The 22,946-nt window shown below is 37.7% G+C and overlaps 1 protein-coding gene across 6 annotated transcripts in view; it reads left to right on the top strand.

The window, feature by feature from the left end:
* Positions 1 to 22,946, top strand: part of NELL2 (neural EGFL like 2) — a 399,311-nt gene that overhangs the window by 159,161 nt on the left and 217,204 nt on the right. For all 6 annotated transcript variants that reach the window (XM_032347951.1, XM_032347957.1, XM_032347956.1 and 3 more), the window contains one exon: positions 1,226 to 1,328. In XM_032347951.1, the coding sequence (XP_032203842.1) occupies positions 1,226 to 1,328 (103 nt within the window). The remainder of the gene's footprint in view (positions 1 to 1,225; positions 1,329 to 22,946) is intronic.

Below are 22,946 nucleotides of genomic sequence, written 5' to 3'. Positions count from 1 at the left end.
AGCTTAAGTTTATTGGTGCACACATGAAGTTAACAATTTAAATTGGGTTAGCGAAGGTGATTCTCAAAGGATTCTATCCATTTTCCTTAACATTTCAAGGGATTTTCCCCTCATGGGTTTATTACTGCATTTAAATAAAACTAAATTATATGCAGTATGAAATATTGTCACCAGACTGAGCCATACAAACAAGTAATGGAATTTACCTTAGCAATCTTTAAAGGTTTGCTAATGTGGTGGAATAAGAATTAGATAATTTAAATAAATATGATTTCTCTAATTGCATACTCATAAAGTAGAAATATTTAACACATTACTATTTCAAAAATAGATTCATTTTCCAAGAAAAGGTCAAGACTAGTTTGGTTTTTAAATTTTAAATTTCACATGAATTCATCAGTTTAAAGTCATTTACTGGAAAGAGACCGGAGGTCTCTGTGAATTAGCCTTTTAAAAAAAATTTCTCAAGTTTGTTCAAAAAACAGAATTTCATGTATTAATGTTAAAGTCATGAGATAGTCATGTGTGTGTGCATGCATCATATGACTTCTGTTTGGGAAAATACAATGTTTCCACCAAAATTATAGCATTTACCAATGCAGTAAAACCTTCCCACCTTGTTAAATGGGGACAAAAATCAAATTGAGTAAAATGCAAGATATGTATAGTGAGGTCAATAAGGTGACTAGAAAAACAGCTAGCTGCCTGGGAGTTCTGGCTGACCATTGGGAAATGAATTCCTTGCCATTCTGTTTGCCATTTGGTGCTGCCTTGTAGTGGTGCTTAAATATCCATGGGAAGATTCTGGGTCCTGAGACTAGGTCTGCAGGAGGGCAGCAGCTATTTGAGAAATCCCCTGGCTTGTGGATACTCACTTTGTGCGTAATCTGGGCAGACATGAGGCTTACCCCTAACTTGCTATTTCGTTGTCAGTGTGTGCTCCTCCCTCCATCCATGTTCTCATCCTTCTAACTCCAGAAGGGGGAGAACTCTAGGGTGTGTAGCATCGTCACTGGACAGAAGATGGGAGCTAATCACCAACTGTGTTAGGACCCAATTCGTATTACTGTAGGTCCCTGTAGTATGGGTTTTACTGTGTAATAAACACAAAGAATAGTAGTATTTATGTCATTTTATGTGAAGAGTTTGAAATTTAGGATTAAAAAGTACTTTCAGGCTATCACACTGCAACTTGGAAATTCTTTAAATATTGCTTTCTTCTCAGAATGGAACCATCCAGTGCGAAACTCTGATCTGTCCGGTTCCTGACTGCCCCCTTAAGTCGGCCCTTGCATATGTGGATGGCAAGTGCTGTAAGGAATGCAAATGTGAGCATAACTTTTATGTTGAATACTTTGTTTTGGCAAAACAAATCTTCTATTAATAAATACTTACTCATTATTGATCTGGGCACCCTAAAAAGTTTTTAGAAATGATGTGAATTGGAAGAATACCTTCTCTACTTTGGTTGATCAGTTCTTTTCCATTTATAAATGTTACACTTGTATTTAACAGGAAAGTTTTTTCTTAGAGGAATCTGTTCTGTATAGTGACAATAGTAGGAAAGATCTGTAAGGAACTTAGCGGTAGGCATTTCTCTCATTGCACCACTTGATACCCATACCTGCAGAATAGATGAAGAATGGTCCACACTCAGCCACCCGGACGGAGGAAATCCACGATGTAAGTGAGCTTTGAGAGCATGTTTATTATAGGATTGTCCAGTGTGGACGGGGCCATGGTGTCAATTCATGAAAAAAGGGCTCAAACTCCTTAGTGGGGAAGCTTTTTGACCTTCTTAGTCCCGTGGGGTTCACTTCAGATGTCGGGAAATGCTCTCTGAGTTTGTAGCTGTCCCAAAGTAGGTTCTGTATCATTCCTTCAGTAGGAAATCCTTGCATTTACGTCACTTACGCTTTAAAAGACTATCCTTAAATTCTTGTTAAAAGAAGCATTTAAAATTTAGCTATTTTTGTCCAAAGGAATAGGAAGCTATGTAAACGGAAATGTGATAAAGTTTGTAGAATATGCAGGGCTGTGTGAAGGCAGTATCATCAAAGACGCATGCGCAAAGGCAGAGAGGTGGGGGAGGGGAGGGAAAGGGTGAGGGAAAGAGGGGCTAAGAATGAATGGTTCCTTTTGATGGGGCTTTTGTTCTCCGTGCTCCGTTTACCACTGCCATGCCCGACTTTTGCCTAAGCAGTGTGCAGTGTGCTGTTGCTGGTGAAAGTGACAAGTTCTCAGGAAAAAATCCGGAAGTCGCTTTGTAGCCCATTGATTTAATTCCCTCAGGAGCTCATTTATATTTAATTTTATTAGACTTTACATTGAAGCCAGTCCATTTCACGAAAATGTATTAGCCTAGTCAGATAGGTTTGGCTGATCCAGGAAGGACTGAATGCATTTTTTCTTACACGTGTCACTAGCTAATTTCCTCAGTGAGGAGTCATCTGAGTTTTTCCTTGAACTTACCTTAGTATCGGAAAGTTGGTGGTGATGTTCAATAGTTTTCTTTGTAGAGAGACACAGGAGGAAGGGCCCTTTCTAGGGCTTCATATTCATAACACAGCAATAGCTGGAATCAGACTTTTTGCTCTTCTTTTATCCTTCTTTGCACACATACTTCTGCACTGTTACCCCTGAATATAGTAGATTTGCATTAAGTGATGTCAGTTTTATTAGAGGCAGGCTGATTGAAATAATGGACCCTCATGATAGATGCATTAGTCAGAAGTAGTGAATTTCAATTCTGATTTTACCATTTGTCTCTGTTACCAATAGTCAGCTGCCTACTAAATCAGACAGTGCTTGAAATCTTCCCAACAACATGCAGTTAGACTTAATGAAATGGTAAAATATTTTGAGATTTATTAATGCAAAGTGCTTCTGGCAGACTTCGGTATTAATGATTGAAAATTGACTGTGTTTGTCTCATAGATCATAGAGAAAGCTGCAAGTAAGTAATCAGTGAGGGGACCATGATACCACTGAATAAATGCCAAAATTATTTATTTGAGTCTTTCATTTTCTGTGGTTAAAAGTATTAAGGATAAAGTGACTTTATTTTTCTGGTTCTAGTCAGTGAAGCAGTGCCTTGGAATATAAAGGATTTGTGCCTATATTTGTTTGTATGTTGAGTATTCCAAGTATGTCTCATTCTGATGAATTCAACATTTTACAAGAGCTAGCAAGAAATTTTCTGTAAACACCCACAGAATTTTTTTTTTTCCTAAGGGAACTAAGCATTTAGTTCATACGGTAAATACTCTTAAAGATTATTTGGGAATGTGTCTCTACAAGCGCAATTTAAAAACCAGTCAGTCAAAATATTTCAGGAAATGTGCTTGTGAAAAGTTTACAAAAACTTATTTTCTAAAAGAAAAGGTAACATTTAAACTAAATTTAATAATCAATAACTGACTTGCTTAGATTATTCAGATTTTCGTATGTGCAGAGTGAGAGAAGCAAATAGTTACATCAGAATGAGTGTGTGTGTGTCTCTCTATAATATATGATAGTCTTATTTTCTTATGTTAGTGTTCCCAGTATTATCATTGTTCTACTTTATGAGAACTTAATTTCAGTGGAGCATGAATTAAGCTTTATGTTTTTTACTTTTTAAAAGAGAACCATAAGCCTTCCTCTTAGACCTTGAGCTCATCCTGTCTTTGCAACTCTGTTGCTCAAAGGCCTTTTTAAGGACATAAAATTAACTATATATATATATATATTTATATATATATATATATATATATATATATATATATATATATATATTTAGTGAGACTGGTTTAAAGAGATTAATCACTTGTTTCCAAAGTCCTTGGAAGGGAAAACATATAACGTAACTGCTGAATTTGACTGCCAAGATTGAAATGAACAAAAGAAGTGCAAGTGGCCGGCGGTCTTTTGGTGTTCTTTATTGAATGCTTTCTGGCTCCCTTTAACAGAGTTGTTTGTGCAACCCTAAGCAGCCCTATTTTGCAGTCTGCTTTATATTTTCCCTCTGTAAATTCAGCTCCAGCTCTTTATCCAAATATAAATACTGGTGAATAGTAAAAGGGTTGTTGTTCTGGGAAAGAAGTCAAAGAGAACTAAGCCTGTCCCTTTTCTTTATTTTAATCTACATAAGAAAGTGTTGGAAGGAGGGGCTAAGCCTCTTCCTGCTCCTAGCCCTGAGCTATTGTGGTGAAGTTCAGCAGAGACAGAAGATCCAAAGGTAGGAATGCCAACACCAAATAATTAAGGTAATAATAATCACAACTATAACGAAATCAAATTACTTACATCAGTTAGAAGGCACAGAATTCTGCTCTTCATGTGAACTTTACAACAATTTTATAAGGCAGGCATTGCTTCTGTCTTCCTAGTAAGAGCAAGTACATGACTTGTCCATGAACACACAATTAGCTGGAAGTCTCAGAGACATTCCAACTGGAAGTGCTGTGCTTTTTGAGCCTACCTCCTTCTTTAAAACCGTATGCCATAGGGATGCCTAGGAGGCTCAGTCAGTTAAGCATCGACTTTTGATTTCTGCTCAGGTCATGATCTCAGGCCCTGTGCTCAACACAGAGTCTGCTTTTTCTTTTTCTTCTGCTCCTCCCCTCTCTTCCTCTCTCTCTCTCTCTCTCAAGTAAGTAAGTAAATAAATACATAAAAATCTTTTTTAAAAAAACCAACTATCTGGTACAATTAATTTAAGTGATCTACTTTTATCCACTGGTAACTAAGCTTACCATGCAAAACCACTGGGAGTCCTGGCTGACTCTAGGCCGTGGTGCAAAGTAAGCAGGCTTTGCCTCCATTCCTCTTACTTCTCCATTTTCAGCCACAGTCACCACATCCTAGTCACAGGCTCTCAGCTAGCTAGCAAAGAGACTGACTGACACAAATTCAAGATAACTTGGGAAAATGTAAAGTTTAAATATTTTGGGGTGACTTTAACTCTGAAATAGGATGAGGCCCAACCAATTAAAATATGTAAAATCTCAGCCCAGCTTAAGAAAACAAAAAGAACTGTCAGAAAATAATTGACGAAAGTTTTAGCAAACAGAAAGTTATTGAAAGTCACTGAAATTAAAAAAAATTAAAGATTCAGTTTTGAACAGAGAGCTCTGTTTCACAGAGAAGGTGATTCATGAAAATAGGGAATCTGAGGCAATCTGAACTAATACTATAAAGTCTTACAGAAGAGGCTATGTTTAAAACAATAACAAGGAAGACAGTTTTCCCTTCCTTTTCTGGAGAGGCATCAAGTATAGGAAATGTGAATGTGGCCACCAACATTGGTTGGTGCTTGTCTAGTACCGATAGTTATTTTTAATTAGTACGGCTTTAAAAAGTCTTGATTTATATGAATAAATTAAAATCATCCTTCCTTTGATTGAGCAAGATCAGAGTTTCAATATATAATATAGATTACATTTTAATATGCTCTGTGGTGATTAGACAACAGGTTATATTAAACTTAATTTAAAAAGTCCTGTCTGCTTAGAAAAAATGAAGTTATTATAATGTCTTTGCATATCAAGTATTTAAGTATGTGGTTAATAGAGTTAGATTTTCTGGTTTGTATTCTGACTACCGCTTATTAGCTGTGCAACTTTGGTCGAATTACCAAAACTCTCAGTCTCAGTTTCCTTTTCTATAATATTTGTATCTATTTTATATGGTTAGGGTGAGGACTGAATGAGTAAATACATGTAAAGTGGCTTGGAACAGGTGAGCTATTATTATTGTTTTTGTTAAAGAACTCTGTGTTTTTATTCATGAAAGTAGAAAGCAGTGAAACTATCTCATTGGGTCATAGATGTAAAGCCCCACAGGACCTTAAAGATCTTCCGAACAGTCATTTGCTTTGGGGGAGGTAAAGCTTTATTATCTCTGTTTTACAGAGGAAAAATGAGGTCAGATGATTCTTCTGTGATCACACAGTTAGTATGTAAGGGAAGGTATTTTTTTTTTCCCCCAGTTGTGTTTTGATATATGATACTACTCTCTTCAAGGCACTCTTTTCCTCAGTATTTTGGATAAGTCTTGACCAAGGTTGACAGTAAGAACCAATTTATCATGCATTATATATTCTTTTATGTCTGACTTCTTTCCTTCAAAATCCTGTTTGTGAGATCCATCCATATTTTTGCATGTAGATATCAGTTATTCATACTTATTGTGGTATATATTTCATTTTTGTTAATGTACCACAGTCCAGTTTATTATTGAAGGACAGTGGGGTGCTGTCCACTTTTGGCCTTTATAATTAGTCATTCTGTAAACATTCTTTACATGCTTTTTGGTGTTATGTGCCTGATAAGTATATACCTGAGTAGAATTGCTTGTTCAGGGGTTTACTGTTTTATTTAATGACAAAACTGTTTTTTTGTGTGTGTTTTTTGTTTTTTAATTTAAAAATTTTTTTTAACATATAATGTATTATTAGCCCCAGGGGTACAGGTCTGTGAATCACCAGGTTTACACTTCACAGCACGTACCATAGCACATACCGGCCCCAATGTCCATAACCCCACCCCCCTCTCCCTACCCCCCCCACCGCCCCCACAACCTTCAGTTTGTTTTGTGAGATTAAGAGTCTCTTAAGGTATAACAAAACTTTTTAACCTTTTGTAAAATTGTTTTGCCAAACTGTTTTTTGAAGTGGTTATACCAGTTATTCCACACCCTTACCCATATTTGGCATTTTTGATCTTTTTAATTTGAGGTTATGATAAATGATGTTGGCGCATGATTTCATATTATAGTTTAAATTTGCATTTCCCTGATGAATCATGAAGATGAGCAACTTTTCATATATTTATGGGTTATTTTCATTAATCTTAAATAATAGAAAAGAAAAGCAGATTATTTGTATGTATACTCTGACTAGGAGATAGTCGTTTGGGAGGTTTAACTCTTTTATGTTCATGTTAGTGTGCAAATATGGATGATTCTAGCTGTGTCACTTAAAATGCATAGTAAAGTGGGGATGGAGATTAAATGGCTGCCACTTAAGTAATCTAAAGTTTTTTTTTTTTAAATGAATGACAGTGTCATAAAAATGATTCAGAGATTTCTGAATATGTAAATACAGGGATAAGAAATAAAGATCAGTGAGATATAATTCACAAGGAGTTTCTTTGTTCTTAAAATAAAGAACACAATTTAAATAACATATATAGGTTACATTAAAAAACAAAATCATTTTGGAGCAACATAACCAATAAACTTAGCAGTCTATTCAGGAATGCCGGAGGCGTGGGAAATATGCAGTATGTGCTCAAGGTTCTTATGCATGAACACAATTATAAATTAGTTGGCATTACAGAGACACAAGGGGCTACATGACCAGAATGCCAGTGCTGATTGAGGGGATGTATGCAATAATGAAAAAGAGAAATAAGCATCAAAAGGAAGATGTTTTGTTTTACTATCAGATGCAGTATTTTTAAAAAGCTCCCCAAAAGTCTGTAGTTACTAGCGAATATTATGTCACAGCAAACAACTGAGTGAGCTGAGGGCTAGTGGTGTTACTGTAAATCATGTATACCATTCTCCCCGGAGCTGCCCAGGTGTAATCTGAGACTCGCCCCTGTGAGCAGGAGACAAGGGGAGAGGGCAGAAAGAGACAGGCCACTCCAGGTTGGTAGGCAACAATGTTAGTAATAGGGAACTTAGAGTTGAGGCTTGTCTTGGGTGGCAAGACTAACCAGATCCCGCACCTGTGCTCCCAGTCTTCCCGTACCTACCCTCCCACCATCCAGTGTGGGAAAGGCAAACAACCCACATTCCAAGGACAGGGGAGGAGGCGAAGAGCCTCTGAATGCCTGGGTCCAGCTCATGGGTCAATTGGTAGTTTTTTGATGAAGCTCTCCAACACTAGGTTTGGATTCAGTCTTTTCTCCCCCAAATTAACTTTATTTGGTATTTAAAAGAGTAGTGGATAAATCATAGAATGAATACACTTTTCTAATTCTATATGTATATGTGGAAAAAGCGCAAGAAAATAGTTCAGTTGACTTATTCAAGATAATTAAACGAGGAATCAGCTAAGTTTTAATAGAGGCTTCATCAAGATAATCCTATAGGCTTCTTAAACAGTATCATTAATTTTGTGCTAATACTTCTTCAGAAACTCCTCAAAAAAGCATTGGTCATGTTATCTTTTAAGCATTATAAAAGCTGATAAATGTCAAGTCAGTGGGAAAATACTGAACTGGCAATTTATTAATAAGCAAGAATAATTAACAATATAACCTTCAGATTAATGACTATACAAGACATCGCATGATACAGTTTAATGATCTTTAGAAAAACAAAAAATTTACTGTTATTAGTCAGCTGGTAGCAGAGTAGGGATGTTAGAAAAAGGCAGGGCAGAATCAGAGGGTGATGACGGTGTCACAATGATTTAGTTGCTGTGTCTTCCATGCTACAGTCCAGAGTCATAGAAGTTGTCTGACTCTACCAGTACAGCATTTTTAATGTTTTAACTAGAAATAATGTATGCATACAATAAATATTCCATCCATCTGAAAAGATGTAAAATAGAACATAAAAATCCCCCTATTTCTCCCTTCCCTCCCAAACTATCCTTCCAGATGATTCTCAGTGCACCCACTCACATATGCATGGTGTAGGCTTTGCATATATGGTAAATGATATCACACATTTTCCTGGACATTATCTTGGAGATTTTCCCATATCAATTAACTTTTTAAGGGACTGCATATCACTCCAGTGTATAATTTAGTATAATTTTACTTTTTCTCCATCAAAGGATATTTCAGTCACTTCTGATTTGTTGTTTTCTTATTAAAAATAATATTCCAGGATGTCATTTATAAGTAATCTTGGTGCATTTTTATATGGCTTTATCTGCAGGGTAAATTGCTAATGATGGAATTGCTGAGTCAAGGTTTATGGCGCTTTTAAATATTGCCAGCTCTTACCAAATCATTCCAAAAACAGGTCTTGGGTGATTTCCCCTTTAAGAAGGAGCACTAGGTGGCAGTGCTGAGGGAAACCTGAAAACACCACTTGTACCTGACCGGTCATCAAGGTGGCTCCTTTGTATCCAGCAACCTTGACAAGGTACTAGCAATTAGTGGGAAATCCTTCAATGAGAGATAGTCTATGGCAGCATCAACTTTCTTGTTTTTACCACAGTGTCATCTGGTGAGCCCATATGCAATTATTGTTGAAGTTAATTGCTGTTCTGCATCTTCAGTAAATTCCATAGATGGCATAAGAGAATACTGAATTTATTTATTCTGAAATGAGAGTAGTTTTCCAGAAGACATAACATGGGTGACTGTCCTCTGATTCTGAGGCATTATGCTGTGCCTATTTAATCCTGTTTTATTTTAAAATAATAGAGAGTACTCAGCCTCTAGGTCTATACTCGGAATTATAATTTCTCTTCATTATTAAGATTCTTGAATAAATGTATTTTGTGGATTTTTATTATTTTTCATGCCCCATTACATTTTCTCAAAAGAATTTCTCTGCCCATCTAATGACATTGCTTAAATGGCCTAAAACTCTTCAGAAGAAAGCTTTATGCAAATCTGTCTGTAATAATAATTAAATCATACTGCCTGGCACAACTCTAGGAGACTGAAAATGGGGCTCTTTAGGTGATCAGGAGGCTAGTCTTCCTTAGTGGTGTAAGGATTTCAGATTTATACCCAAGCAAAAGAACGATAATCTAGATATCATTCATATGAGACTCAATTTAAAAGAGAAGAAAAACACTTATCTTAGGTAGAAAAATGCGACTTCTTATCTGAAGTGTTGTTAGGTAATTGTTTTAAAAATGAGCTCATTTTCTTCTCAGTAGAGATCGTACAAAATGGCATTTTGAAATTAGAATAGGAAAAATAAGATGTGTGCAATTTAAAGCATCTTACAAGTTGACTTTGGCCATCCGGTAGGAAGTAGTAACTCCGGAAGAACAACTGCATAGAAAAAGGAAATGGACATCATACTGACCATCACAGAAGAGAGCCCAGCACCTACCACCCCCAGCAAAATGTGTAAAATAGCCACTCAGCTGCTCTGGGCTCCCCAGTGGCTGCCTTGAATACTTGATGTGGTCTGTGTTCTCCAGGATATATTTACAGATTGTATAAAATTAGCATAGATTAAAAATTAAATGAAGAAAACACTATGATACAGGAGTTCAGTGTGAGAAAGGGTCAGAAAGGAATTTTCTCTTTTTAGAGTTTAGAGATGGTTTTGTGATAGAGTACAGTTCAGGCATGTTTCTTTTTAAGCAAAAGCTGGCCCCAAATTCAAAACTATTTAACTATAAAAATGCACATGAAATGGCTTTAAAAAATTGTTCTGAAGTTAGTGGGGCTAAGAATGGAACTTGGGAATGTTAGGCCTGTAAAATATCTATTCGTTGGAATGGCTGCTGTAATCCAGTGGCCTGTGCCTCGAATATTCTACCCACACTATATGTCTGAGAGCCTTTGCCTGTATTTTGCTTCTGAATGGCAGCAGGTCCTAGTCACACCCTCTTCCCTCCAGCCACTGAAACTATTGCCTTGTATTGGGGAACTGGCTATGTGATCTCTGGAGCTTGGGCCAAAGCCATGGGCCATACTAGATTTTTAAAACTTGAGGCTCGGCAGCAAAAGAAATGAAATCTAGCCATTTGTGACGATGTGTTTGGAACTAGAGGGTATTACGCTTAGTGAAATAAGTCGATCAGGGAGAGACAATTATCATATAATCTCCCTGATATGAGGAAGTTGAGAGGCAACGTGGAGAGTTTGGGGGGTAGGAAAGGAATAAATGAAATAAGATGGGATCCAGAGGGAGACAAACCATAAGAGACTCTTAATCTCGCAAAACAAACTGAGGGTTGCTGCGGGAGGGGCTTAGGGAGAGGGTGGTGGGGTTATGGACATTGGGGAGGGTATGTGCCATGGTGAGTGCTGTGAAGTGTGTAAACCTGGCGATTCACAGACCTATACCCCTGGGGCTAATAATACATTATATGTTAATTTAAAAAATAAAAAATTTTTAAAAAAAGACTTGAGGCTTGGATCTTAGGTTTATTGTTTGTTTTATACTTTAGTTTCATTGATAGTGTACAAAAAACTCTGGGCTGGTAGGCTTCAGAATGGCCCTCACTTATAAATTTTACTTAAAGTTGTAAAGAGATATCTCACAACACTTGTGTAACAAGCTTAGTAACTCAGGAAAAAGAATTTGAAGTCCACCTACCATAATGGACAGCACACACATATAATATTTATGATTTTAGCCATTGGAAAGTGACCCAATACTCCATGACACATACATTGATAATTTTGCTGAGACCTGAATTTCTGTCTAACGAGCTGTGAGGTCTGCATGCAGGAGCACATCATTGAGCTCAGAGCTTCTCAAAAATTAGTGGGAATATGAATCACCTGGGGATCTTGTTAACATGAAAATATGATTCAGTGGTTCTGGGGTGGAGCCTGAGAGTTTGCCTTTCTAACCAGCTCCAGGGCAGTGGCAACCCTGCTAGGACATGGAAGGCATGATGAGTAGCGAAGACTTAGCTAGTGGCTGAGTTGTCCTTGTTGCCCCATCTCTCCACAGAGCTTTCTTCTCTCTCGAATCTCGAATGTGCAGTAAGGTCTCCGAATACCTGCTTTCGGATTTATGATTTAAGCTGACATTTACTAAGTATATTCTGAGTGGGAGAACTTAACACTAATTATTTCTCCTGCTTGTTATGAAGACGAGGAAACCAAAGCTTAGGAATGTTCTTTTACTTGCCCAAGCGGATGTAGCCAGGAGAGGGGTGGCACCACATGTGGTGGATTTCAGAGGCTGCCTCATGTGATGAGTAACATATTAGTGGAAACAGAAGGTCGGTTTGAATGGAGAAGCACACAATTTATGATGTTCAGGAGATAGCACCAACCGCATGATCAAAGGATCTATAAATTCTTAGGAAATACAATTTTAGGATTATCATTATTATTTCTCTGTGCAGTGAAAAAGGCGACAAAAAATGTAAACTTGTACTCATCACTAAAGTGAAGTATGTATGTCTGTTACAGGAGGCACAACTTTCCATTACTTTGTAGTACCTCATGTATGGAACAAAAACTGTTGATTTTGATCATCCAGGAAAGGAATCTCAAAAGCAAATGCCTTCTGGTTGGATTTTTATTTGGTTTTGGTAAGGAAAGAACAGGAGAAGCATGTTGAATTAAAACTTAAAACTATCTTAAATGGAATTCTTATAAAAGTCCGTGATCATGGAGAATTCTTCTCCTTGGTCCCCAGATCTTTTTTGTTTTTTGAAGTTTTCTTTGGGTTTTCATTAGATGTGGTCTCTTTCTAAATGCACTTGGTGGAAAAATTCACATGGGTCTGCTTTCCCGTGTTTTTTGAAGCTTGCTACTGTCTCATAAGATATATAGTTCTAGTTTATGCCAGGTGGCCATGCTGAGATGGATTGTGCTGTCTTGATGTTAAATTAAACTGTTCTCATGCAACTTGTAACTATGCATGTCCCAGATACACTGATGTCTGGTTTTTCTATTGTAAGAGTAAGAAGATTAATAAAAGCAACCCAGTACTAGAAAACGTTAGAACAATGCATTTTCCATGACCTTAAATTCCCTTTTCTCCTTTGCAAAAATGCTCCCATTTACCTGTGTCTTTAGAGTTGTGTTTCCTGCCTCTTGATTCCTGAATCTATTTCAGAGATGGTGATCCAGGAGGAGGTAGTGAGCCAGCACAAATGTCCCTTGCAGTGCTGAAATCCAGTGTGTGTAGACTATCCTGGATATTATTTCAGTTTTAATTCAACCTATTCCAATCGTTTTTGGCCAATTCAAGGTCCCCATAATTTATGGTAGCATTATTTGTAAGAAGACATGTGACACAAACTTTATTTATTTATTTGCCTGAGCTCTTACTGTTACATCGGGAAGCTAATTCTCTATGATGTTTGGAGGAAGCGGGGGAAAAATGCTGTGTGTAACACATTCTCTTCACATTATTTTGTGGGTAAGTGTCATGTTTCTAAACCAATAAAAGAATTGAGCTTTCTGATCACGAATTAGGTCATTGCACAGCAAGCAGTCTTATGAAATTTCCCATTTATGTCTATGTGTGTAGTCTACCTCCAAAATTTCTCAGGCCCTGAATCTCAGAAATGTCACTTTTGTTTGTTGGTTGAAAAGAAGGGAGGGGGTGGGCTGGTATAGAACAAGATGGACACTGTGCTTGTTCACTGATTGGTTTCATTTGTTAATGTCCCTTCAAACCATGATTCCTAAGTGCTTAAGGACCTGGAGCTTGGGGAGATAGTCAGTAGAATGTGAAGTGGAATGTAAAAATTGCGTTAACTCTTCTGGCTGAGTCTGCCGTATGTCCACCAATGAACCCAGACACTAGAGAGCTTGGAATAGTTCTAGAAATAGTAGTATGGGGGTGATCGGTCCATGCATATAGAACTTGTACCTTACCAGTGAGTCTCCTCATTTGAAAAATAATAGTAAGAGCCTTCTGTGAATTAATCTCTTCTAGACACTGGGGATACAGTGGTGAACTGTAAGAACAGCAAATAAGATTGCTGTCTGTCCTTTAAGACACAATAATTAAGTTGGGAGATAGACATTAATCATATAATGATCAAATATGCATACGGTGTTGCAGCAGTAGGTTGTTGATAAAGTGTCTGCAGTAACTGAACTTCATTAGCAAGGAGATCAGGGAAGGCATGCTTCAGAAAATGATGTTGCAGTTGAGAAAGGATGAACCAATAGCATTACATTAGTGAAGAGAAGAATGGTCAGGCTGAGCAAATGTAATATGCAAGGGCTCTGTATCAGGAGATGGGATGTTGTGAAAGGAAGCTGGTGTGGTTGGTGTGGTCGATGTGCAGAGAGTCAAGAACATGATGTGAAATGCAGCTGGAGAGGTAAGCAGGAGCCAGATTCAGGAGTTTTAGTTTTACCCTAAGTGCTAAGTGTACGAGTTACATATTTTAAGCAAGGCAGGTCTATTTTTGCTGTTATCCAGAGAAGAAATGATGGTACCTTCAATAGGTAGTGGTGCTAGGACGTTAGGTTCTGGAGATACTGTGAAAGAGCTAATGGGATTTTCTGATAGCTTGGTATGGGTATGAGTAAAGAGAAGAGTGGGGGTGACTCCAAGGATTTTGGATTGAAGAAGTAGAAGGATGAGGTTGCTTTTTACTGTGATGGGGAAGGCTGCTATGTGAGCTGTGTGTGGGAGAGTGATAAAATCAAAAGTTCAGTTTAGATATGTTCTGTTTAAGATGTGTGTTAGACACTTAAATAGAAATGCAGAGCAAACAGTTGTATATGTGAAACTATTTCTTACCTGTCCCAGAGGTAAGAAACAGAAGTAAAAATCTGGGTTGTTGAAATTATTTTTTATGTGTTTGTAGATAATTTGTATTTTTTAATTTTTCATGTAAATCATCCACTTTAAAATTCAGTTATTTGTATTTTTGCTTCTTGATTTGTAATAGCTCATTTTATAATAAAACTCATCATTATATGTTGCAAATGTATTTTCATAATATTGCTTCTTTTGTTGAGTGTTTTTCAATATAAAGGTTTAAAATTTTATGTAATTGAATCTTTCACTCATGCTAAAAAGGCCTTTTTATTTATAAAAATACTGACCTTCTAAGCTCTGAATGGCCCTTTTTAAAAATTCTATTTATTTTTTTTTCTTTTTCATTTTAAGTTTAAATAAACTTATTTTTGTGTGCATGAGATAATAATTCTGGTTAACTTTCTTTTTTCTTTTCTTTTCTTTTCTTTTTTACCCAACAAGTTAGCCAGTAATTCCAGTAGTATTTGTTGAATAATCCTTTTGTTCACTGATTAACTCACTACTTTACCTTATGTTAAACATTTACATACTTTTAAGTATTTGAACTTATTTCTAAGATTTCTATTATTCTCTATTAATCTGTCTCTTGTGGTACCTATTCTACAGTATTTAATTACTGTAGCTTTCTAGTTGAATTATTATCTTGGAAAACAAATTTCTACCATCCTCTACCATTCTTTTTTTTAAAAAAGATTCCTGGGTTATTTCACCTCATTTATGCTTATAAATGATGTTTACATATCATGAGAATTACCTGTCCCTAAATGGTTTTATTTATTTTTTATTTTTCAATTATTTTTTAAGATTTTATTTATTTGAGAGAGAGAGAGTAAGAGAGAGCATGAGAGGGGAGAAGGTTAGAGGGAGAAGCAGATTCCCCATGGAGCCGGGAGCCCAATGCAGAACTTGATCCCGGGACTCCGGGATCATGACCTGAGTCGAAGGCAGTTGCCCAACCAACTGAGCTACCCAGGCACCCCCTAAATGGTTTTAAAAACCCGGGCATATGTGTGTCTGATTCTGGTAACTTTTTTTGAGATAATTCTTTGGGTACCACAGAAAAAGTTTCTTTAATTATTCGTATTATTATTTTGTATGTTAGTGAAATCAGTCTTAAGGGTTAAGATTCAAAATATTTCAGAGGTGGAATAATTTTGGCTATTGACAAGTTCAACGGTGTGGCTGTGGAAATGGATACTTAAGTGATGAGGGCATGAAATTCGCTATATATTAGGAATTAGAATCTAAGCAAACTTAGATTCTAGGTATTGAACAAGTATTCAAAAGATCAGTTTCCCAAGACAGATTGGAGGGCAAGATTGTTTCTAGGTTCCAAAGTTGGGGACTGTCCTAGAGAGGTGATATCAATGAGGAGTGGTAGTACTGGGTGGAAGAGATGGATGTCACAGATATCCAAAAGGAGAATTGATTTTTACATGAGTATGAAAGAGTGGTTCTTGAGAGTGACACTCCTTCCTATGGCAAGCATACTTGTCATGGGGGAATATAAAAAAATCTAAATGAGGTGATTTCAGAGAATGTATTACCCTCACTGAAAATCCAAGTTTCAGTCAGAGCAGAGAAGTAAAGGTGCATTTTTTGAGGTGGCAGATTATGGAGGATATATATGAACATTTTTGAGATGGAGGATTAGAAGCCCTGGGGAGCAGTTGGCTTTGCTTTGTAGCAGAACATCCCCAAACATGGTAGCCTGAAACAGTAATTTGACTGATTAGAAATTTGGTCCGGATTCACTTGGAAATTTTGGGGGGGGATTGATCTATTTAGTCTATATTGACTGGGCTTACTTATGCATCTATAGTGAGATGGTGGGTTTGCTCAACTGGTTCATTTACGATGGCCTTGCTTTTGCGGCTGGCATACCTGAGCATCTTGCCAGTGTAGCAGGTTAACCGAGGGTTGTTCACATGACAGTTGTAGATTTCTAAGAAAGTCCAAGCTTGCAAAGCCTTTTGAGACCTAGGCTAAGAACTCAGTTGGACATTACTACTTCTACCATGTTCTGTCAGCCACGTCAAGTTACGAGACCAGTACAGATGATGGAGGACCTGTAAGATCACATTGAAAGGGGGCTTAGATATAGGGAACACAGAAATTACAACCATTTCTACAATCTTCTGCACCTTGGGGGGATGATTCAAGGTGAAAGAAATCCAGAGAGATATGAGGATGAAAGCTAGAGAGATGTGTCTGGTTGCTGCTTTCAAATTGGAGAGTTATGGTCAAGAATGACAGGATATGGAGTATGGTCAGCTTCACAGAGCTTGAAGGCCTGGTTCTCACTCTGGCACTGACTTCTAGCATTTGTGCAGCCCAAATTCTAAGGTGGTATCCAGAGCTTGGTGAAACCGTGGTCGGCTGCCATGTTTGAGGCCATCACTGGTGGCAATAACAGATGGCATGTGAGATGGCATGCAGTTTTCCTTCTTGGACAGTGGTTCAGATAGAAGAGAAATGTGGTATGGTGCCATTAAAGAATACTAGCCCAGAAAAGCAGGGACCATAAATGGTGAACTCTTAGGATTTTAATCTCAAGGTGGAAGTAACAATGGTCCTAGGTGAGTGGCAAGTAACGAGGGAGCTTACAGAGAAATTCTAACCCAGGGTCATATAGAATGAATTCAGTTAATTGCGTTTCACACAAGGCAGGGTTCATTTGTCATTTAAGTCTGCATCTCCATCACTTGGCACAACATCTGATCCATTGTAGGTGCTCAATAAATGTTTGTTGCATTACTTATTGAATGAGGTGTTCCATGTTTTGGAGCACCTTTACCAAGAATTTGGAATTCCAAAAATCCCACGAATTTTTATTGTATTCCATCTTTTCTGTATATATTCAATTTAGATTTTTATGATTTATAAATTTAGGTTATTATGTCTAATCCTCATCTACAAAGCAGTAATTTTTTTTAAAGATTTTATTTATTTATTTGACAGAGAGAGATCATGAGTAGGCAGAGAGGTGGGCAAAGAGAGGAGGAAGCAGGCTCCCCACTGAGCAGAGAGCCCGATGCAGGACTCGATCCCAGGCCCCTGGGATCATGACCTGAGCCGAAGGCAGAGGCTTTAACCCACTGAGCCACCCAGGTGCCCCTGCAAAAGCAATAATTAATTGTGATTTCCTTCACTCTTTATTTTCCTCACAAGTTTATTCTTTCTATATTTCTAAATTTTTTATTTTATTTTTCTTTCTATATTTTGAAGTGGGGCTTTAATAGAGCAGAGTAACTAGGAGTGATGTGTGGCAGCAATTGACAAAGCTAATACCATTTAGAAAAAGCATTCATTCTGAAAAGAATGGAAAGAATCATCTTTTCTACGCTATTTACTTTGTCATGAATGTTGCAAACTTTCACTGAGGGCAAGTTCAGACTGTTTTCTGATTCCAAATACTGTAGGATAAAAAAAAAAAATCTGAAATAATCCAGTCATCACATCAGGAAACTAAAGATATTTAATTGGGGTAGTTTCTTTAGCTTGTGCTAAAAACTGTGTTGAGTTTTCATGTATGCAGTATTAATGTTGTGTCTCTCTCTCTCTCCTCTCCCTATCAAAAGAGGCCTTTCTATACATGAAAGAAAATATATTCATTCTACGAGATTAACAAAGCACTGTTCAGGTGTTCTTGTTTTCAGGTGTCACTATTTTAAAAATACTGCCATAATTATTATATCAATTTGAATCTTAAAAAAAAAAAAAAAACCAGGAATTTATAGCCAAACATTATACAAAACCTGCAGTATTTTGACACGTATTGCTGAATTGTTCTCAAAGGCTTTATCAATTTACATTTCAGTAAAAGATAAGAAAAAATACCTGTTTTTATACACCCTCGAGCACAAGATAGTATATCATCATTAAAAAGAAAATTCTGTTTAAAGATTGTATTTATTTATTTGAAAGACAGAGAATGAGGGAGAGACAGACCATGAGTGAGGGGGTTGTCAGAGGGAGCAGACTTCCTGCTGAGCAGGGAGCCCTATGCAGGACTGGATCCTGGGACTCCAGGACCATGATCTGAGCTGAAGGCAGTTGTCTAACCAACTGAGCCATCGAGGCACCCCAAAAAGAAAATATTTTTTTACATGAGGTATGGTATGTGGTAACTTAGTGAATGGGTGAATGGGTGTGAGAATGTAAGTAGAGTATTTGGGGATGAAAGTGGAGAGGGAAGAAGTGGCCAGACGATGCAGGGCCTCTCAGGTGATTTGAAAAACCTTGCTATTCATCACCAAAGCATTAGGAAGCATCTGAAGGGCTTTAAACAGCAGTAAAATGTGATGAAGTATTATATTTTGGTTAGATTACTTTGCAGCAGTATGGGAATCAGATTGAAAGGAACAGGAGGGGATGTGGGGGACATTAGTTGGGAAACATTAACACCAGTCCAATTGGACAGGGGTTGCAGTCTGCAGTAGGATAATGGCTGTGGAATTGGAAAGAAGTGAATGGATTCGAATATGTAGGAAGTAGAATAGATTGCTTATAGTGATTGAATTTCAGGGAATGAGGGAGAGAGATGTATTATGGATGCATTTTGTATTTCAGACTTGTGCACGTGGTAGACAGAATGGTACGTACTGAAGGAGAGAGCACCGGCATGCAGGAAGGCTTAGGAGGAGGTTATGAGCTCAGTTTTGGTCACATTGAGTTTGATGCCCGTGGATGTTTAAGGGGAGATATTAAAGTTTAATGTATACATCTGAGATTCAAAAGAATGGTAAGAATGGGAGATACAAAGATCAGAGTCTTCTGCTTATAGATGATAACTGAAGCCCTGGAAATGGTTAGCATCACTATAAGAGAGAATATGGGGAGGGGAGAGGAGACAAAGACCAATCTTTAAGGCATTCCAAGATTTAAAATCTGTACAGGGCACCTAGGTGGCTCAGTCGTTAAGATCTGACTCTTGGTTTTGGCTCAGGTTATGACCTCATGGGTGGTGAGATGGAGCCCCGAGTTGCCCCATGTGGGGCTCTGCACTCAGTGGGGAGTCTGGTTGAAGACTGTCCCCTTTTGCCCCTCCCCCCACACACTCACACACACACTCTCTCTCTCTCTCTCTCAAATAAATAAATCTTTTTTAAAACATAAAATCTATAAGATATGGAAGAGCTTGGAAGTAGTCTGAAATTTACATGGAAAATTAGAAATAATTTTGTACCATGGACGCTAAAAGAAGAAGGTTTTAGGAAGGGGGACTGATACATGATAACCAAAAGTGCTGATGGGACAGGAACAGCGATACCTAACATTCTGTCATCAGATTCAAGATATGGGTGATTGTCTTAGTGACCTCACTTTTGGTGAACCAGAGAGGAGGATAGATTAGAGCCATGGGGAGTGGAGAGGAAAAGTGGTGATACTTCTTGCAATAAATTTGACTCTGAATGGAAGGGGAGATGGAGCAATTACAGGAAGTACCTATGTAAGTTCTGAGACTTTTTTTTTTCCTGGTTGGGAAGAAATAGGAATAGATCATATTTAAATGTTGATGGCATCTGTCCATTACAGTGGGGTGGGGAGAGAGAGAGACAGAGATGCAGTGGAAGTAGAAGGGAGGAATTAATTGATGGCACAATTTGAGCAGAAAGAAGAGAGTTCAGAGCAAAACTGGAAGACTTTGCTTTTGCTGCCTGGAGAGACATGTAGATGGAAACAGGAGGGAAGAGTGGGTGGAAATAGATGTAGCTAAATGTATAGTTTTAGTGGAAAGGAAGGTATCTGTATCTGACCCCTTTTATTTTCTCTGTGAAACAAGACCCAAGGTGAGTTGTTAGGAGGAAGAAGCGGAGTCAGAGGTAGAGTTAAGATGGGTTGAAAAGCTGCCTAAGAAACATAATGAGGAGGCCAGAAAATGTCAAGGAACCTACATAAAGTTGTTAACTGCAGGCTGTGCTGTTCATCCGGTTGGTTACACAATTTCTCCTGAACCTTTTGACAACTCAGATGTACAAGGAAGAAAGTGATTAGTTTGTCTGTGATTGGGACTTTTATTTCTGGATAAAGAAGTTTATGGTTTTTGCCAAAAATAGATCACACTTCAGGACTTAAGAGACTGAAGTTGGATGGAAAAGAAGGTAAGGACAGTTCAGGACTGTTAAGTAGGGGAAAAGTACAAACAACAGGAAGCACTAATGAGGTTGAAGAATAAATGCAATGAGAAAAGTTGAGGAAGCGAGTTGGAAGTGCAAGGAGTTGGAGGTGGAGAGCAGACTGATTGAGAGCTGGAGCAGGTCTGAGTGAGCCAAGAGCAAAGAGTGACTATGCAGGTGAAGCTGGGGGGTGGGGGGGCGGGTGTCAGATGAGCCAAGAGTCCGAAGTAGTAGCCAGCACACAGAGTCAAAGTCTCCTGGGATGGGGCAGATATTTGGGTGGAGAAACTGTGACCCAGATTTCAATGTCAGGAGTGAACGAAGGAGTGAGTGAATGTGAATGGGGTGTGTGTATGTATGGTTTCCAACCATTTGGTTGGAAAATTGTCTGTTAACCTCAAGGTGCAGATATTTTTTGGGAGAGCAGAGGGGTGATACTGACTATACCCCTGACACTGTAGTACAGAATGTGTACTTCAGGATGTATGATGAATGCATTATTTTGCATGTCACAGATCATGTGGCTTAAACAATCAAAATTTATTTTCTCACGTTCTGGAGGCTAAAAGTCCAAAATTAAGATGTCAGCAAGTTGGGTTTGTCTTGAGGCCCCTCTCCTTAGCTGGCAGATGACTGCCTTCTCACCGTGGCCACATGTGGTCTTTCCCCTGTGCCCTCACTTCCCTTTTGTCCCTGTGCACAAACTTCCAGAAAGGACACTAGACAAGGTGGGTTAAGGGCCACACTAATGGCCTCATTTTAACTTTGTCCTCTCTAAAGAGGACCTGATCTCCAAATACAGCCACATTTTGAGATACTGGGGATTAAAACTTTCAACATGTGAATTTGCTGGGGGGCGGGGGACACAGATCAGTACATAACAATGAAGTTTCTATGGTAGTAAAACAGCATCTAGCTATCCCTTGAGAGGTCCATAAGGTTAGTGATGTTCTTGTGAGGAAACCAGAATTTAGCTAAGGTCAAAGGCTAAGGGATGAAGCTAGAAAAGAGAATTCCAGAGGCCTTGGATGGGTTTGGTAGTGAAGAGATTTGTGGGGTGTAGGTGGGTTTATAAAAGAAAAGATTGGTATTAAGGAGGAATAAATGAATAAAGTTAACCTTGTTGGTCTGCAAAGTGGGGAGGAGAAGACATACTTGACTTTTTATTGAATTGGCTGCCTCATGGTGTTGTCTATAGTAATTTCTGATGTAGAAATAGTGAGTTCACAGTACTTTTCATAGTATTTTTACATCTGTTTTCTATTGCTAAGTGGATGGATTTTTTTTTTTTTTTTACTTTATTCTTTTCAGTAGGTTATTATTTGTATAAAGGAAAACTATTGATTTTGGTCTACTTATTTTACAACTCAGCTATTGGTTCAAATAGATTGTCAGGTATTCTCTTTTGTCCAGGTCGTCATTCATCTCCTCCATAAATAGTGATCATTTTGTCTCCTTTCTAATATACTCTAATCATATTATTTCTACTAACAGCAGTGACTCTGGAGCTCCTTGTCATTTATTGGCTCATGGTAAAGACTGTGGATTTTATTCTTAGAAAATATATGTACTAGTGTAAATAACAATTAATGGAACTTAAACCAGAGCCAGTGGCAGTGAAAATGAAAGAAAAAGAATAGCTTTCATAATACAAAACTTGGCTTTTGACCAAATGTAGAGTCTGGGAAAAGAGAACTTCATTTAGGTGATAAACATGAGGTAGAATGCCTTTAAGTATAGGATTATTTCCTTCTGGTAAACGTTTGGAAGGGTAATAACTGTGCCAAAAATTATTTATCATTTTAATACTTTTACCACAAACTACCAAACATATCCAGTTATGCCAGCCCTCTTATTACCATAGTCCTTCACTAACACTAGGTGCCAACATTTAAAATTTTGTTAGATCCACAGGAGTAAGATGATATCTCATTGTTCCTTTATGAATGGTCTTCCCTAACTTGAGGTTTGACAAATATGCTCTCAAGTTGTCTCCTGGTATCATTTTAATATTAAATACTTTTGGGGGTTGTCATTGCATACAGTATGAGATAGGAATGACTCTTCCCAGGCAAAGAGTGAATTTGTTTTTGTAACTGTAGGTAGATAGCATTTTGCAAGAGAAAAATGTGACCTAGGAATTCCACCGTGAAGGGAATAGCATTCAGCCAAAAGTTCTTCGTTAGAAGTACTAATGCATCAGGGATAAATTTAACAAAATTTTCATTAGGAATATCTTGCATGTAAAGTCCTCACCATGACATTTAAAACCCTAAACCAGCAACTGAAAACTGGCACCAAGTGAGCCATTGTAATACTAGCTAATATTTACTGAATGCTTAACTGTGTACCAGCCCTGTGTCAACCATTTTATATATACTTACTATATGCATTACCTTATTAAATCCCTGAAACAGTCCTATGAGATAAGCATTATTATTATCA

The sequence above is a fragment of the Mustela erminea genome, chromosome 6, assembly GCF_009829155.1.
Source record: "Mustela erminea isolate mMusErm1 chromosome 6, mMusErm1.Pri, whole genome shotgun sequence".
NCBI classification, from domain to species: Eukaryota; Metazoa; Chordata; class Mammalia; order Carnivora; family Mustelidae; genus Mustela; species Mustela erminea.
The sequence above is the reverse complement of the archived record's forward strand: the minus strand, read 5'-3'. Positions and strand labels throughout refer to the sequence as shown.